Source organism: Chrysemys picta, chromosome 7 (genome assembly GCF_011386835.1).
Source record: "Chrysemys picta bellii isolate R12L10 chromosome 7, ASM1138683v2, whole genome shotgun sequence".
Taxonomy (NCBI): Eukaryota; Metazoa; Chordata; order Testudines; family Emydidae; genus Chrysemys; species Chrysemys picta.
In genome coordinates this window covers 52,337,696-52,355,035 of record NC_088797.1, presented here as the reverse complement: position 1 = coordinate 52,355,035, position 17,340 = coordinate 52,337,696, and the positions used below count along the sequence as shown (strand labels likewise).

At 49.3% G+C, this 17,340-nt stretch overlaps 1 protein-coding gene across 6 annotated transcripts in view; it reads right to left on the bottom strand.

Annotated features, from left to right (window-relative positions):
• Positions 1-17,340, bottom strand: part of DAG1 (dystroglycan 1) — a 127,583-nt gene that overhangs the window by 36,832 nt on the left and 73,411 nt on the right. For all 6 annotated transcript variants that reach the window (XM_065551479.1, XM_065551478.1, XM_065551477.1 and 3 more), the window contains one exon: positions 13,424-13,815. In XM_065551479.1, the coding sequence (XP_065407551.1) occupies positions 13,424-13,705 (282 nt within the window). In that variant the 5' untranslated portion in view covers positions 13,706-13,815. The remainder of the gene's footprint in view (positions 1-13,423; positions 13,816-17,340) is intronic.

The window sequence follows — 17,340 nt, the reverse complement described above, 5'->3', positions numbered from 1 at the left end:
CTATTAAATCTGGAAGTAAAAGTCCATTGGCGGTTTGCTGAGATGTCCAGTTAGGTGGGGGAAAGTCTCAAAATAGAGACACCCGCCCTCAGCCAGCTCTACTAGTGTTCTGTTAGTCTGCTCCAGTGCTTAGCTCTCCTTCAGCATGAAGTGCACACAGGGATGAGATACTCTCCTGCCTAGGAAAGTAAGACTTGTAAGGAAGGGGATCAGGTCCCGGCATTTATCATGGTGGATGTGATGCTCATCATTACTAGGACACTCTTGGTGCATTCAGGGGATGCTGTGCTTTGAGACCATGTCATATATTATTCTGCTCCAGCCAGCTGCTGCTGTGCTCTCCTCCCTGTGACGTTTCCTTGATCACCCTTCTGCTGGTAATGTGCTTCCAGCCCTCTAGACGCATGCCTAGAAGTCACTGATTCTTTCTAGTTCAAAAATTCTGCAGCCTGCAGTTCTATTGACCTACACCCATCAGCAGAGAGCGACCTCAACGACAGCACATGAGAGCAGCTTGGAGTGATGACAGGAGGAAGAGGTTAATGTGAACTTCTTCCTGTGAGTGCTGCTGGGACAATGGCTAGCCCGAAGTGTAGGAACAGTGGAAGTATTGACCACAACAAACACAGCTATAGACTATTCAAAGAACTATTATATAGGGATGTGGTAACATGCCTCATTTTGATCTATAGGAGAGAAAACCCCTTGGGAGTTAGCTACTAGGGAAGGCTTTAAATGTCTCCATCTTGAACTGTGGCTTTGAGGAGCTTGTTAGGTCCAGCATATCATTCCTGACTTCCTGGGGACCAGGAAGAGAAAGAGTATAGGTCATTATCTTTCTGATCTGCTTTACTGCCCTAATTGGGAGACGTTTAATGACGGTTTTGGCCTGATTTTCATTAGGGCTTGAGCTCCCTCTGTACTGGCTACGAAGGGATTGGCTCTTTTGAGTCCATATCTACTACATACATTGGTTTGCTGAGAGCTCCAGCTGAGCAGCACAAATTGTCTAGGGTTGCATGAGATGCAACAGCAAATAAATGCCAGAGTTCTTTCAGGTGCACCTAGCCCACAGGATTTCCTAACCTCAAGAGGGATGGATTCGGATAGGGAATCTGTCCAGGCCAAAATCGCCCCAGCAAAACAAGTGGAAACTGCTGATGCCCTTCCACTACTAAAGTTGCCTACCTATGTCTTCAGTAAGGAATCTTCTGCGAACAGGGGCTGCTAACAGGGAGTTTCGCAAGGGAGTTCTCCAGGTGAAGGAGGAGCAATACAGCACCCTTTTGGGGTAAGTGACTGTCTGTAGTGTGTGTTTGTTTGTGTTTGAGGGTTACTTGCTGTGTGCTGAGCTTGTGTTTGTCAGTCTGTTTGTTTGTTTTGGTTTTTTGAAGGACCATGTGCTGTGGCTGGCAGTTGGAAGCTGTGAGCTTCAAAGGAAGGTTTGAAAGCTAGAAGCCTCTGGTAAGTGGCTGAGCCTTAATCAGTGGGCGGGGCATTCATACAGGCCAGGGCTTTATAAAGCAGCGCACAAGCGACCAGGGAGCTTTTGCAAACAGGGGCTGCTAACAGGGAGTTTCGCAAGGGAGTTTGGAAGGGGAGCAGGAAGGGGGCAAGGGTCCCTTGCCGGTTCTATCTGTTTTCTCTTTATTCCCCTTAATACCTATAAACCAACTACATTCAAAACTTCTTGCTTAAACAACCCTTTCAGCGGACAGGGGGCTGCAGACGGGAGTTTGACAGAGGGAGGCTTACGATGGTTAGGAAGACCCGCAACACCTGTGCCAGCACTGCTTCTGTCTCCTCCACCTGTGCCTGTAGCCAGACAGAGCGCCTCGGCATGGATGCTTCTACCCAGATCCTGGTGTGGTTTTGCAGAGACTGTAACTTGCAATTTCCACTTACTGATACCCAGGCTGGGGGGACCATCCAATGTGAGAGGTGCCTGCTGGTGGAATCTCTCAGGCAGCAGGTGGGAGAGCTACAGGAGGAGGTTGCTAGGTTGAGGAGCATCCGAATCCACGAGCAATTCCTCGACAGTGTCCATGTGGAGACAGCTGAGGTAGCTGTCCCAGTACACAGGACTGCTGATACACCACTGGTGGAGGAGGAGATGGCTCAGGGTGGACACTGGCAGCTGGTTACTTCTGGCAGCAGGCAGTGCTCCACCCCTGCTCCGAACCCTCCTGCCGTGGTAATAGGTAACCGTTATGCTCTTCTTGATACAGGAAAGAAGGAATCACCCCCTACAGTAAAGGAGGAGAAGCCTCGTACCCCTAAGGCTGGGAGGTCTGCTGCCACCACTGCGAATAGGAAACGTAGGGTAGTGGTGGTCGGAGACTCTCTGCTGAGGGGGACGGAGGGGCCCATCTGTCGCCCTGACATTTCATCTCGGGAGGTATGCTGCCTGCCGGGAGCCCGTATCCAAGACGTTACGGAGGCATTGTCGAGGATTATCCAGCCCTCTGACTACTACCCCTTGCGACTCATCCATGTGGGCACAAATGATACTGCGCGGTGTGACACTGAGCGGATCAAGAGTGACTACAGGGCTCTGGGAGTACAGGCGAAGGAGTTTGGAGCGCAGGTGGTATTCTCTTCAATTCTTCCTGTCAAAGGTAGGGGCCCGGGCAGAGACAGATGCATCATAGAGGTGAATGCCTGGCTGCGAAGATGGTGTTGCCAGGAGGGCTTTGGCTTCCTAGAGCACGGGATGCTATTCGAGGAAGGACTGCTAGGCAGAGATGGTGTTCACCTTTCGAGGAGAGGAAAGACCCTATTTGGACACAGACTGGCTAACCTAGCGAGGAGGGCTTTAAACTAGGTTCGACGGGGACAGGTGAGCAAAGCCCACAGGTAAGTGGGGAACATGGAGACCGGGGAGATGGGTCGGAAACGAGAGGGAGTGTGGGCTATATTGTCAGAGAGAAAGGAGGGTCAGGACAAAACTGGGAGGAAAGATCAAACTAGTATCTTAGATGCCTATATACAAATGCGAGAAGTATGGGGAATAAGCAGGAAGAACTGGAAGTGCTAATAAATAAATACAACTATGACATTGTTGGCATAACTGAAACTTGGTGGGATAATACACATGATTGGAATGTTGGTGTGGATGGGTACAGCTTGCTCAGGAAGGATAGACAGGGGAAAAAGGGAGGTGGTGTTGCCTTATATATTAAAAATGTACACACTTGGACTGAGGTAAAGATGGACATAGGAAACGGAAGTGTTGAGAGTCTCTGGGTTAGGCTAAAAGGGGTAAAAAACAAGGGAGATATGCTAGGAGTCTACTACAGGCCACCTAACCAGGTGGAAGAGGTGGATGAGGCTTTTTTTAAGCAACTAACAAAATCATCCAAAGCCCAAGATTTGGTGGTGATGGGGGACTTCAACTATCCGGATATATGTTGGGAAAATAACACAGCGGGGCACAGACTATCCAACAAATTCTTGGACTGCATTGGAGACAACTTTTTATTTCAGAAGGTTGAAAAAGCTACTAGGGGGGAAGCTGTTCTAGACTTGATTTTAACAAATAGGGAGGAACTCGTTGAGAATTTGAAAGTAGAAGGCAGCCTGGGTGAAAGTGATCATGAAATCATAGAGTTTGCAATTCTAAGGAAGGGTAGAAGGGAGAACAGCAAAATAGAGACAATGGATTTCAGGAAGGCAGATTTTGGTAAGCTCAGAGAGCTGATAGGTAAGGTCCCATGGGAATCAAGACTGAGGGGAAAAACAACTGAGGAGAGTTGGCAGTTTTTCAAAGGGACACTATTAAGGGCCCAAAAGCAAGCTATTCCGCTGGTTAGGAAAGATAGAAAATGTGGCAAAAGACCACCTTGGCTTAACCACGAGATCTTTGGATTCTTCGACCATGGGATGGTGTTCCAAGAAGAAGGAGTGCTAGGCAGAGACGGGCTCCACCTAACGAAGAGAGGGAAGAGCATCTTCGCCAGCAGGCTGGCTAACCTAGTGAGGAGGGCTTTAAACTAGGTTCACCGGGGGAAGGAGACCAAAGCCCTGAGGTAAGTGGGGAAATGGGATCCTGGGAGGAAGCACAAGCAGGAGAGCGCAAGAGGGGAGGACTCCTGTCTCATGCTGAGAAAGAGGGACGATCATTGAGTTATCTTAAGTGCCTATACACAAATGCAAGAAGCCTGGGAAACAAGCAGGGAGAACTGGAAGTCCTGGCACAGTCAGGGAACTATGATGTGATTGGAATAACAGAGACTTGGTGGGATAACTCACATGACTGGAGTACTGTCATGGATGGATATAAACTGTTCAGGAAGGACAGGCAGGGCAGAAAAGGTGGGGGAGTTGCATTGTATGTAAGAGAGGAGTATGACTGCTCAGAGCTCCGGTATGATACTGCAGAAAAACCTGAGTGTCTCTGGATAAAGTTGAGAAGTGGGAGCAACAAGGGTGATGTCATGGTTGGAGTCTGCTATAGACCACCAGACCAGGGGGATGAGGTGGACGAGGCTTTCTTCTGGCAACTAGCAGAAGTTGCTAGATCGCAGGCCCTGGTTCTCATGGGAGACTTTAATCACCCTGATATCTGCTGGGAGAGCAATACAGCGGTGCACAGGCAATCCAGGAAATTTTTGGAAAGCGTAGGGGACAATTTCCTGGTGCAAGTGCTGGAGGAACCAACTAGGGGCAAAGCTTTTCTTGACCTGCTGCTCACAAACAGGGAAGAACTAGTAGGGGAAGCAAAAGTGGATGGGAACCTGGGAGGCAGTGACCATGAGATGGTCGAGTTCAGGATCCTGACACAAGGAAGAAAGGAGAGCAGCAGAATATGGACCCTGGACTTCAGAAAAGCAGACTTTGACTCCCTCAGGGAACAGATGGGCAGGATCCCCTGGGAGAATAACATGAAGGGCAAAGGGGTCCAGGAGAGCTGGCTGTATTTTAAAGAATCCTTATTGAGGTTGCAGGAACAAACCATCCCGATGTGTAGAAAGAATAGTAAATATGGCAGGCGACCAGCTTGGCTAAACAGTGAAATCCTTGCTGATCTTAAACGCAAAAAAGAGGCTTATAAGAAGTGGAAGATTGGACAAATGACCAGGGAGGAGTATAAAAATATTGCTCAGGCGTGCAGGAGTGAAATCAGGAAGGCCAAATCACACTTGGAGTTGCAGTTAGCAAGAGATGTTAAGAGTAACAAGAAGGGTTTCTTCAGGTATGTTAGCAACAAGAAGAAAATCAAGGAAAGTGTGGGCCCCTTACTGAATGAGGGAGGCAACCTAGTGACCGAGGATGTGGAAAAAGCTAATGTACTCAATGATTTTTTTGCCTCTGTCTTCACGCACAAGGTCAGCTCCCAGATTGCTGCACTGGGCAGTACAGCATGGGGAGAAGGTGACCAGCCCTCTGTGGAGAAAGAAGTGGTTCGGGACTATCTAGAAAAACTGGACGTGCACAAGTCCATGGGGCCGGATGCGCTGCATCCGAGGGTGCTAAAGGAGTTGGCGGGTGAGATTGCAGAGCCATTAGCCATTATTTTTGAAAACTCATGGCGATCGGGGGAGGTCCCAGATGACTGGAAAAAGGCTAATGTAGTGCCCATCTTTAAAAAAGCGAAGAAGGAGGATCCGGGGAACTACAGGCCAGTCAGCCTCACCTCAGTCCCTGGAAAAATTATGGAGCAGGTCCTCAAGGAATCAATTATGAAACATTTAGAGGAAAGGAAAGTGATCAGGAACAGTCAGCATGGATTCACGAAGGAGAAGTCGTGCCTGACTAACCTAATTGCCTTCTATGATGAGATAACTTGCTATGTGGATGAGGGCAAAGCAGTGGATGTGTTATTTCTTGACTTTAGCAAAGCTTTTGATACTGTCTCCCACAGTATTCTTGCCACCAAGTTAAAGAAGTATGGGCTGGATGAATGGACTGTAAGGTGGATAGAAAGCTGGCTAGATCGTCGGGCTCAACGGGTAGTGATCAATGGCTCCATGTCTAGTTGGCAGCCGGTTTCAAGTGGAGTGCCCCAAGGGTCGGTCCTGGGGCCGGTTTTGTTTAATATCTTTATTAATGATCTGGAGGATGGTGTGGACTGCACTCTCAGCAAGTTTGCAGATGACACTAAACTAGGAGGCGTGGTAGATACACTAGAGGGTAGGGATCGGATACAGAGGGACCTAGACAAATTAGAGGATTGGGCAGAAAAAAACCTGATGAGGTTCAACAAGGACAAGTGCAGAGTCCTGCACTTAGGACGGAAGAATCCCATGCACTGCTACAGACTAGGGACCGAATGGCTAGGTAGCAGTTCTGCTGAAAAGGACCTAGGGGTCACAGTGGACGAGAAGCTGGATATGAGTCAACAGTGTGCTCTTGTTGCCAAGAAGGCTAACGGCATTTTGGGCTGTATAAGTAGGGGCATTGCCAGCAGATCGAGGAACGTGATCGTTCCCCTTTATTCGACATTGGTGAGGCCTCATCTGGAATACTGTGTCCAGTTTTGGGCCCCACACTACAAGAAGGATGTGGAAAAATTGGAAAGAGTCCAGCGGAGGGCAACAAAAATGATTAGGGGTCTGGAGCATATGACTTATGAGGAGAGGCTGAGAGAACTGGGATTGTTTAGTCTCCAGAAGAGAAGAATGAGGGGGGATTTGATAGCAGCCTTCAACTACCTGAAGGGGGGTTCCAAAGAGGATGGAGCTCAGCTGTTCTCAGTGGTGGCAGATGACAGAACAAGGAGCAATGGTCTCAAGTTGCGGTGGGGGAAGTCCAGGTTGGATATCAGGAAAAACTATTTCACTAGGAGGGTGGTGAAACACTGGAATGCGTTACCTAGGGAGGTGGTGGAGTCTCCTTCCTTGGAGGTTTTTAAGGCCCGGCTTGACAAAGCCCTGGCTGGGATGATTTAGCTGGGAATTGGTCCTGCTTTGAGCAGGGGGTTGGACTTGATGACCTCTTGAGGTCCCTTCCAACTCTGATATTCTATGATTCTATGATCTTGCATGATCTAAAAAATAAAAAGGAGTCATATAAAAAAATGGAAACTAGGACAGATTACAAAGGATGAATATAGGCAAACAACACAGGAATGCAGGGGCAAGATTAGAAAGGCAAAGGCACAAAATGAGCTCAAACTAGCTACGGGAATAAAGGGAAACAGGAAGACTTTTTATCAATACATTAGAAGCAAGAGGAAGACCAAAGACAGGGTAGGCCCACTGCTTAGTGAAGAGGGAGAAACAGTAACAGGAAACTTGGAAATGGCAGAAATGCTTAATGATTTCTTTGTTTCGGTCTTCACCGAGAAGTCTGAAGGAATGCCTAACATAGTGAATGCTAATGGGAAGGGAGTAGGTTTAGCAGATAAAATAAAAAAAGAATAAGTTAAAAATCACTTAGAAAAGTTAGATGCCTGCAAGTCACCAGGGCCTGATGAAATGCATCCTAGAATACTCAAGGAGCTAATAGAGGAGGTATCTGAGCCTCGAGCTATTATCTTTGGAAAATCATGGGAGACGGGAGAGATTCCAGAAGACTGGAAAAGGGCAAATATAGTGCCCATCTATAAAAAAGGGAAATAAAAACAACCCAGGAAACTACAGACCAGTTAGTTTAACTTCTGTGCCAGGGAAGATAATGGAGCAAGTAATTAAGGAAATCATCTGCAAACACTTGGAAGGTGGTAAGGTGATAGGGAACAGCCAGCATGGACTTGTGAAGAACAAATCATGTCAAACCAATCTGATAGCTTTCTTTGATAGGATAACGAGCCTTGTGGATAAGGGTGAAGCTGTGGATGTGGTATACCTAGACTTTAGTAAGGCATTTGATACAGTCTCACATGATATTCTTATCGATAAACTAGGCAAATACAATTTAGATGGGGCTACTATAAGGTGGGTGCATAACTGGCTGGATAACCGTACTCAGAGAGTTGTTATTAATGATTCCCAATCCTGCTGGAAAGGCATAACGAGTGGGGTACCGCAGGGGTCTGTTTTGGGACCGGCGCTGTTCAATATCTTCATCAACGACTTAGATATTGGCATAGAAAGTATGCTTATTAAGTTTGCGGATGATACCAAACTGGGAGGGATTGCAACTGCTTTGGAGGACAGGGTCATAATTCAAAATGATCTGGACAAATTGGAGAAATGGGCTGAGGTAAACAGGATGAAGTTTAACAAAGACAAATGCAAAGTGCTCCACTTAGGAAGGAAAAATCAGTTTCACACATACAGAATGGGAAGAGACTGTCTAGGAAGGAGTACGGCAGAAAGGGATCTAGGGGTTATAGTGGACCACAAGCTAAATATGAGTCAACAGTGTGATGCTGTTGCAAAAAAAGCAAACATGATTCTGGGATGTATTAACAGGTGTGTTGTGAGCAAGACACGAGAAGTCATTCTTCCGCTCTACTCTGCTCTGGTTAGGCCTCAGCTGGAGTAGTGTGTCCAGTTCTGGGCACCGCATTTTAAAAAGGATGTGGAGAAATTGGAAAGGGTCCAGAGAAGAGCAACAAGAATGATTAAAGGTCTTGAGAACATGACCTATGAAGGAAGGCTGAAAGAATTGGGTTTGTTTAGTTTGGAAAAGAGAAGACTGAGAGGGGACATGATAGCAGTTTTCAGGTATTTAAAAGGGTGTCATAAGGAGGAGGGAGAAAACTTGTTCACCTTAGCCTCTAAGGATAGAACCAGAAGCAATGGGTTTAAACTGCAGCAAGGGAGGTCTAGGTTGGACATTAGGAAAAAGTTCCTAACTGTCAGGGTGGTTAAACACTGGAATAAATTGCCTAGGGAGGTTGTGGAATCTCCATCTCTGGAGATATTTAAGAGTAGGTTAGATAAATGTCTATCAGGGATGGTCTAGACGGTATTTGGTCCTGCCATGCGGGCAGGGGACTGGACTCGATGACCTCTCGAGGTCCCTTCCAGTCCTAGAATCTATGAATCCCCTCTCCTTCGGAAGGAAGTCCTCCACACACAGTAAGTATGGATGCATCCTTACCAGCGCAGAGATCCGTATTAAATCAATGTAGGGTAAACCCATGAAAGTCTCACATAGACAAGGCCTAAGTCTGATTTTAAAATCAATTTAAGTTGAAGTGCAACTTCTGTGTTTAGACTAGTCCTCTGACACACCTGAAAACCACTCAGACTTCACTGCACCACAGCCCAGTAACCCTCCTCCAGCACCTTCCAGCTGAGGAGCTGGAAGCACTTTCCCTGGGAGGCAGGGAAGCATTACAACATCCAGCTACTGAACCTCTTAGTGCTTCCATGCAGGTTCAATCGCCCCTGCATGCTCTATCTGCCCCATAATCCCAAGAATGTGTGCTCAGTGCTCCCCCAAACCTGCCACACCCCCACATGGACAGTCAGTGCTACCCCCAATCCTACATGTGCTCCTCTGAGAACACCCTGTCCAGAGGGCCCCCCCCCGTGCATTCCTAGTTAAAGAGGGTGTGTACTTCAGTAAAGCAGCCAGTACGAGACACTGGTCAGGAAGTGGTTTCTCAGACAGATAGGGGTTCCTAGAGAACAGCTCACACCTTGGGCTGCACTGGGAAGCCAGGGAATTTGATCAGCAGGAGTCTGCATTTAGAGACAAAAATCCAAAGTTGACTGTTGGCCTGTGTGACGAACTGGGACTGTTCTTACTGTGGTCTGTGAATGCTGACAGGGGAGTGTGGCGAGGATAGTCTGCCCGAAGGCGAATACCTGAGCATGTAACATGAGAACCCAGGAAGGGGTTAGAGGCCAGGTGACTCCTTGGCCCGGGAAACTGAACAAAGGCTGTGGGAGGGGTCGCTGAAGGCAGAGTCTGGGAAGCTGGGTGGTGAGATGGTGGGGAGGCAGAGATTGCTCTGACCTCCCAAGGGGGGCTGGGATGCCCTGGGACCCCAAGATGGACCTAACTGAGGGGGTCCCTGTTGTCTGTGCCTGCAAGACCTGTCCTGGACTGTATTCCTGTCATCCAAATAAACCTTCTGCTTTACTGGCTGGCTGAGAATCATGGTGAATCGCAGGAGGCCGGGGGTGCAGGGCCCTGAGTCCCCCAATACTCCGCGACAGCCTGCACTTGTATTTTCATTGATAAAACAGATGATGCTAGCTGTCAATTTGTTTAGCACCCGCAGCTCCCCAGAATCCCTGGAGTTTGGGTCCTAAGCAGCCAAGAACCAGGCTTTCACATGGCAGTGGTCAGATGAGGAGAGCAGGCAGCATGACTCAGGCCACCATGGCATGTCCTAGCTTCCACCTGGACAACTTTCATCAGCCCCACAGTGCTGCAGCCTTCAGTTCAAAGCAGATGACAGTCCTCTAGCTCTTCTAAACATGGAACTCACCCAGCACCTTTCTCCTCCCCACCCAACCCAGAATCCAGGTGTTCCAGATTCACTTTTTAGATCTCCAGCTTATCACTGGCACTCCTCAGCATCAGGACTCTTAGTAGTGCAAATGGGACCTACTCACACTTCACTTTCCTGATCCAGATTCCTTAGCGCTGTGATCTGTGTCCTCTGGCTCTAGAGCAAACCTGCCTATAAGGAGAAGTTGACAAGTCCAAGATTTTCTTCCTTCTCGCCCCCCTCCCCCCCCCAGTTCCTTTCTGACCACTTGAAAAATAGCAAACACATAATTCTCTCAGGTTTAGACTGGGAAATGCTCCAGCCCCAGCTGTCAGTGAATCTAGAAAAGCATGGGGCACAGGAGCAGTCTTCCCTGCACCCAGCCTGGAGAGGACTCCTCACCAGTAGTGAATAGTGACATCCTGATAGTCTCTCTCACTATCCTTTCCTTGCCTAGCCAGTGTCACTTTCACACTTCCATTTCTTGCAGCTACAGCACCTGGAAGTTCTGAAGGCAATAGACTCAAAGCTTGTGGACAGGCAGATGGTTTGATCATAGCTCCTCTCAGACAAGAAGTGTCCCCAGCTCTCCCCACGGGACATAGGGCGAGGGGAGGACACACTGTGTCAAATGGAGTTGAGAGCCATAGCCATAAAACAGGGTCTGGGCTATGGCACCACATCAGTGCCCAATATTTTGTTCCCATGGTAAAACAAGTCACCCCATGGTATCAGAGGATCAATCAAGGATTTGGGCTATGGGAGGCTGAGGGTCACTGTCCTTCAGTGATTCATGTGCCCCTTCCTCGGGCATCTGGGTGCATGGCAGGTTAAATGCAACCAGATATTGAACCAAATCAACTCCTACAGAGGGGATCAGACCTCATCTATTCTTCACTCTGGGATGAAGGAGTTCAATTCAGTAAGAAATAAACAGTTGTAACACCCAAGGAGATTACCTAGATTCCTGGGGCTCTGTCTGCTGGCAGCTCAGGGAGAGGCACACTGTCCCTGGTAGGAAGAGGGAGCCAAGGCAGACTCAGAGTCTGCCCAGCAACCAATAGGGAGTTCAGGAAAGGGGAGAAGCCATTTTTGAGTCAGTCTGGAGCCAGTCAGGGCAAGAGAAGGACTGGCTGTGTGGGGAGCTGGAGTCCCAGGCCTGCAATGCAGGGTTCCCCCTGAGAACTGGCCTCTAGAGACCTGAAAGCAAGATTCCCTCAGCTGGGCTTTCCCCTCTTCACTGATGACTCCCAGTTTGTAGAGTTTTGCTGGGAAACTTCCCCAGCCAGGCTGAGTTAGCCCTCCCTTCCAGCTCCCTAGGGGAAACCAGTCACCATATGATCAGCTCTGCTCTGGCTGCTAGTCCAGGGCTGCTGCCTGCTGTGAGTGTGTCTGGATGCTGGGCTAGGAAACTACAGTTTAGATTTTAGTATAGTTGTGTAATCTGCACCTTGAGCCCTGCACCCCTTTGTGGTGAGGGGAAATTCTGGGACCAGAAGCAGCCTGACTCCTGTCTGAAGAGGATCCCTGCCAACAGAGATCAGCCTCTCTGCAGTGACTGAGGAAGCTAGAGTCAGCTCTGAATCTGAAGATCATTCATGGAGTTTGTGAGTGCACCATCTTTTAGTCAGTCACTCAGGGAACTTGTTTTGGGGACCCCCTACTCCCTGAACTGTGTCCTCAAGCCAGGGAGTAAGGATTTGGGGATTTTATAACCTGATGCATATTAAACCTGTGGAGGGACGTACCACCTCCTCCTACTTGAGAGTCCTTTGGGCTGTACTGAACTCAGTCAGCCACACTGCTAAACCACTGCAGAGAAGAATTTTGTGGTCATAGATCATCAAGGGCCCCAAAAAGTACATGCATCAACGGGACACTAATCTTATATTTGCTACATCAGGTCACGTGACTGGGGAAAGTCACGGGTATTATCAGTGTGGGCACCGGTGACCCTAACAATAGTGTTTTACCCTGTCATGTTATATTTGTCTCCTGTTTAATATAATTATTGTGTTGAATATGTTGTATGTGTGTGTGTTATTTCTTGAAAGTCTCCAACTATCTGGCAAGTAAGTGGGGATTACCCTGTAATTAGACATTGGCCAAACCGGACAGTCTCTACGCAAAAGAATTAATGGACACAAATCTGACATCAGGAATCAAAATACTCAAAAACCAGTGGGAGAACACTTTAACCTGTCTGGTCATTCAGTGACAGACCTGCGGGTGGCTATATTACAACAGAAAAACTTCAAAAACAGACTCCAACGAGAAACTGCTGAGCTAGAATTGATATGCAAACTAGACACAATCAACTCTGGTTTGAATAAGGACTGGGAATGGTTGGGCCATTACAAACATTGAATCTATCTCCCCTTGTAAGTATTCTCACACTTGTTATCTAACTGTCTGTCTGTACTGGGCTAGCTTGATCATCACTTCAAAAGTTTTTTTTCTCTTAATTAATTGGCCTCTCAGAGGTGGTAAGACAACTCCCACCTGTTTATGCTCTCTGTATGTGTGTATATATATCTCCTCAATATATGTTCCATTCTATATGCATCCGAAGAAGTGGGCTGTAGTCCACGAAAGCTTATGCTCTAATAAATTTGTTAGTCTCTAAGGTGCCACAAGTCCTCCTGTTCTTCTTCCTGTAATTAGAATTTTCCTCCCAAGCTGCCCTGGTGACCCTGCCAGGAAGGAGCGAGGGGGGTGGAGGCACCGCCAAATAAATTCATAGGAAAAAATAAAGAAGATACAGCCTGCTGAGTGAGTTGCGGGATCCAGAAGAACCCAGACCTGTCCATCAACACCTGTAAGCAGATTGGCATTAAATAAGGTAACCAGGTGAAGAGGGGGCACTACACAGTGAATTTCCAGAAGAGGGAAATGGACGTTTCTTCCTCCCAGCTATCACCAAATCCAACAGCCTCCCCCTTTCTCCCGTCTGAATCATGACCACTTATGACCTATCCGTCCAAACCCATGTGTCACACTGGTGCGGAGACAGGCCCAGTCCCTCCCCAGGGCATGACTGCAAGGAAGGGAATTGTGAGATATGAGGCTGGCTGATGCATTTCTCACCTGCACCATTTCTCCATTGGAAGCAATTAAATCTGTGGGGATGGTGACTCTGAAGGAGCGTCCCACCACAGCAGAGCTGTCTGGAATCCCCACCACTGCTGGGACCGTCTCACGGAGATCTGACAGCACAGAATGCATGGAGGCCTCTAACTGGTTTTCCCAGTCCTGTACAACTTCGGAAGGTTCACTGGGCCAATGGCATTGAACAAAGGTAACCACCACCAGAAGCGTAAGCAAAGTCCTCCCCAGCAGAGGGGGAAGCAGTACAAATCCCACAGTCATTTTTCCTGCAGACTCCAATACTGTATTCCACTCAGAAAGGGAGCCCTGAAAGCCTGTGTGCTGGCCCCTCAAGCTCCTCACAGCAGCTTCATCCTGGGAGTCTTCCGAACCTGAGAGAGAAAGAAGAGGCCAGGTCAGCACATGAAAGATGCCCGTTTAAGAGCACTGAAGAACAACAGAAAAGCCCATTTGCCTAATGCTGCCGCCCTCCCTCCCTTTCAACTTTGCTGTGCAAATGCAAGAGGCCCATTCCCAGTGGAGAAAAAGTGCCTTTAGCAGCCCGTGCTCACACTGGAGTACAACCACTCAATGGAAACAAGGACCCTTCCTCCTCTCCACCCTCAGCCACCAACTGCTGGAGCCTGAGCACTCAGTGATTCAGTGAGGAACACCCCAGGGTGTGAGCAGGAGGAACTGATTCAGTGACAGAAGCTACACTGGAACTAGGTGACCTTTCCAGGAAAGCTGCAGTCAAGCTAGGACATCAATGAATTTAAATGCTAATTACACAGAACAAGACCCTGAAGAGATGTACACCAGTGTGAGCAGGAAGCTGCCACCTTGACAGTCTGGGGCAGGACAGATGATTCTGCTCCGAAGGCCCAGGAGTCCCCTCAACCAGATCTGTCCCCAACTCAAGCTTTCAGTGTTAGGCATATGTGCAGAACAGACCCTCTTGGCTAGCAATGCACAGCCAAATCTGGTGTGGGGGCAATAAGCATGCACTGGGCCCCCCAGCGCCCTCCCTACACATACACGACGCTCCCCTCCCTATCGTACCCCCCCAGTCCCCACTCCACTCCTCCCCGTATACTGTCCTGCCCCCCTCCCCACATAGGGTGGGCACTACTGCTCCTTCCCAGCACTGTGCCAGGATCAGATGCTGTCCATTCCTTGTTCACACGGACCTGCCTTCAATGTCTCTTATTTACCTGCTTGTTCTTTCTACCCCCACCTTTGCGGTCCCTTCTCTCCCCTTTGGTGCCCCAACTCCCATCTTTTGCTCTCCTCTTCCTTCCTAGTTCATTCCCTCCCTTTGTTCCTTCCCCTTTCCCCTCAGTGCTCACAGCTTGTGTAGGCCCAGAGTGATAGCCAGAGATCTGCAATGCAGCTCCCCATGTCATGGCTGCTCCTCTCATGAATTGTGTCTATCCAACAAGTTTCTCCACTGCACTTGTGTTGTGCTGCAGCTTCTTCCCTCAGGAAGCCCTTGGGAGTCTTTACCGCAAGGTAGCACAAGAAGATGCAGGCCCCCCCATCCCCCGATGCCGGACTGGGCAGTGCTCAATGCTGGGCTAGAGGGTCAAGAATCAGGACACAATGGCTCAAGTAGAAGCTGCTTAGCCCTGTGAGACACTGCTAAGGGATGAGGCTTTCTTCAGGGCTCAGCAGCTGACAGAGGCTCCAGCATCCCTTTCTTGATCCAGGGAGGAGCAAGTCCAACACCCATTCCGAGACAAGCTGCAGGTCTTTGTGGCTGCCAGATTTGAGCACAGCCTATAAGTTATCAATGAATCCATTCCAGCTGTGCCATTTGACACATCAGCCCTCCTGACAGACGCAGGAAGAAAAAGTTACTTACTGTAACTGGAAGTTGTTTGAGATGTATAGACCCTATTTGGATTACAGACATGGGTGTGCATGCGCGCCATATGCCAGAGCTATTTTCTAGTAGTGTTGTTGATCTGCACATGAGCCGCCCGCATGCCTGTGTCTGAGGCTATAAAAGGCCATGCAGCTGACGCCGCTCCAGTTCTCTCTTACTTGCAAGCAATGGAGTCCGCAGCAGAGGGGATGGAGGACAGGTATTGGAACCAAATAGGGACCACACATCTCAAAGAACTTCTTTGAGTGATGGTCCCTACATGGAGTCCAGATGTGGGTGAGTAGTGAGCAGTGCTCAGCATGGAGGTGGGTGCGTGGACTTGCATGAAGTTACCCAGGCGGCAGGACAGCTCAGCCGACAGACACATCCACAGTGGTGGCATAGTGAGTGGTAAAGGTGTGGACAGAGGTCCATGTGGCTGCCTTGCAAATGTTCTGCTAAGGTACGTCCGTGAGGTAGGCCAACGTGGCAACCTGTGCCTGCGTGGAGTGAGCCATGACTCCAGGAGGCGGAGGAATGTGAGAGCATAGCAGTCCACAATGCAATGGGAGATCCATTTAGAGATGTGTTGGGAGGAGAGGGCCTGGTCCCTGCAACATTCAACAATGGTGACGAAGAGCCTGGGCGAAGCCTGGAAGGCACGGGTGTGTTGGAGACAGGAGGCTAGTGCCTGGCGGACGTTGAGAGAATGCATTGTTTTCGTTCTGGAGGTGGTGTGCGGTTTTGGGTAGAAGACTGGAAGGTGGATGCTTTGGTTGAGGTGGAACGGGGAGATCATGTTGGGGAGAAACTTGTGGTGCAGGCGCAGGGAAACTTTGTGGAAGATGTATGCGGGGGTGGGGGTCAGCCATCAGAACCACCAGCTCGCTAATGCACTGCACCGACGTGATAGCCATCAAGAAGATCTTCAAAGGGCAGTTTAGTGAGGGCAGAGGATTATATTTAGGTCCTAAATGGGGGGAGGGGTTCCGTACTGGTGGAAAGGCATTGAGCAAGCCTTGAAGGAAGCGAACGGTGGTTGGGTGAGTGAAGGTGGAGGAACTGTCCATGGGGGGGGAGGAGGGAGGGGAAGAGGCACCGAGTGCCACCCGGTAGACCCATATGGATGAGTGAGCGAGGTACAACACTTAAGATGGAGAAGGTAATCCAGGAGGATGGGAGTAGAGACTCTCCAGTGGATAATGGTGGTGGTGTGCACAGGCGATGAAATGTATCCACTTTGCTTGATAGCAGGCGCTGATAGATGTCCTCCTGCTGTGCACGAGGATGCCACGCACCAGGGTGGAGCACGTTCTGTCTACATATGAGCCCCATCCAAACACCAAGCTGTAAGGTGGAGCAGGCCCGGGTTGGGGTGCTGCAGGCGTCGCTGTGCCTGGGTGAAGAGATCCAGGTGGGTGGGAAGGCAGATCAGAGGAGAGTGGAGAGGCTGGAGGAGATCAGTGAACCAACATTGGTGAGGCCAAAAGGGGGCTATCAGGATGACGGTCGCTTGATCCTGTTGCACCTTGTGGAGGATTTGTGGGAGGAGGGGAATGGGCGGGAAGGCATAGTCAACGGACCATGGCAGGAGAAGAGTGTCGCCCCATGAGCTCGTCCCGAGGGCCCCTTTGGAGCAGAAGAGGAGGAGTGTGTGGTTCTCGGTGGTTGCGAAGGGGTCCCAAGCCGGGGTCCTCCACCGGTGGAAGACGGAGAAAAGTGTGGGATCATGGAGCTTCCACTCGTGATTTGCATAGAAGGACCAGCTGAACGTGCTTGCCAAGGAGTTTCTGGTGCCTGGAAGGTGCATGGTATGCAGTGTGACCCCGTGCTTGATGCACCAGTTTCAGAGGTGGACAGCCTCTGCACAGAGAGGGTAACCTGGTGCCACCTTGCTTGTTGATATACACAACTGCCGACATGTCTGACAGCAACTGAAAGTCCCGTGATCTTATGAGGGGGAGGAGCGCCTGACAGACAAAGCAGGCAACTTGGAGATCCAGGAAGTTGATGTGCATCCTTGCATCTTGTGGTGTGCAGAGGTCCTGGG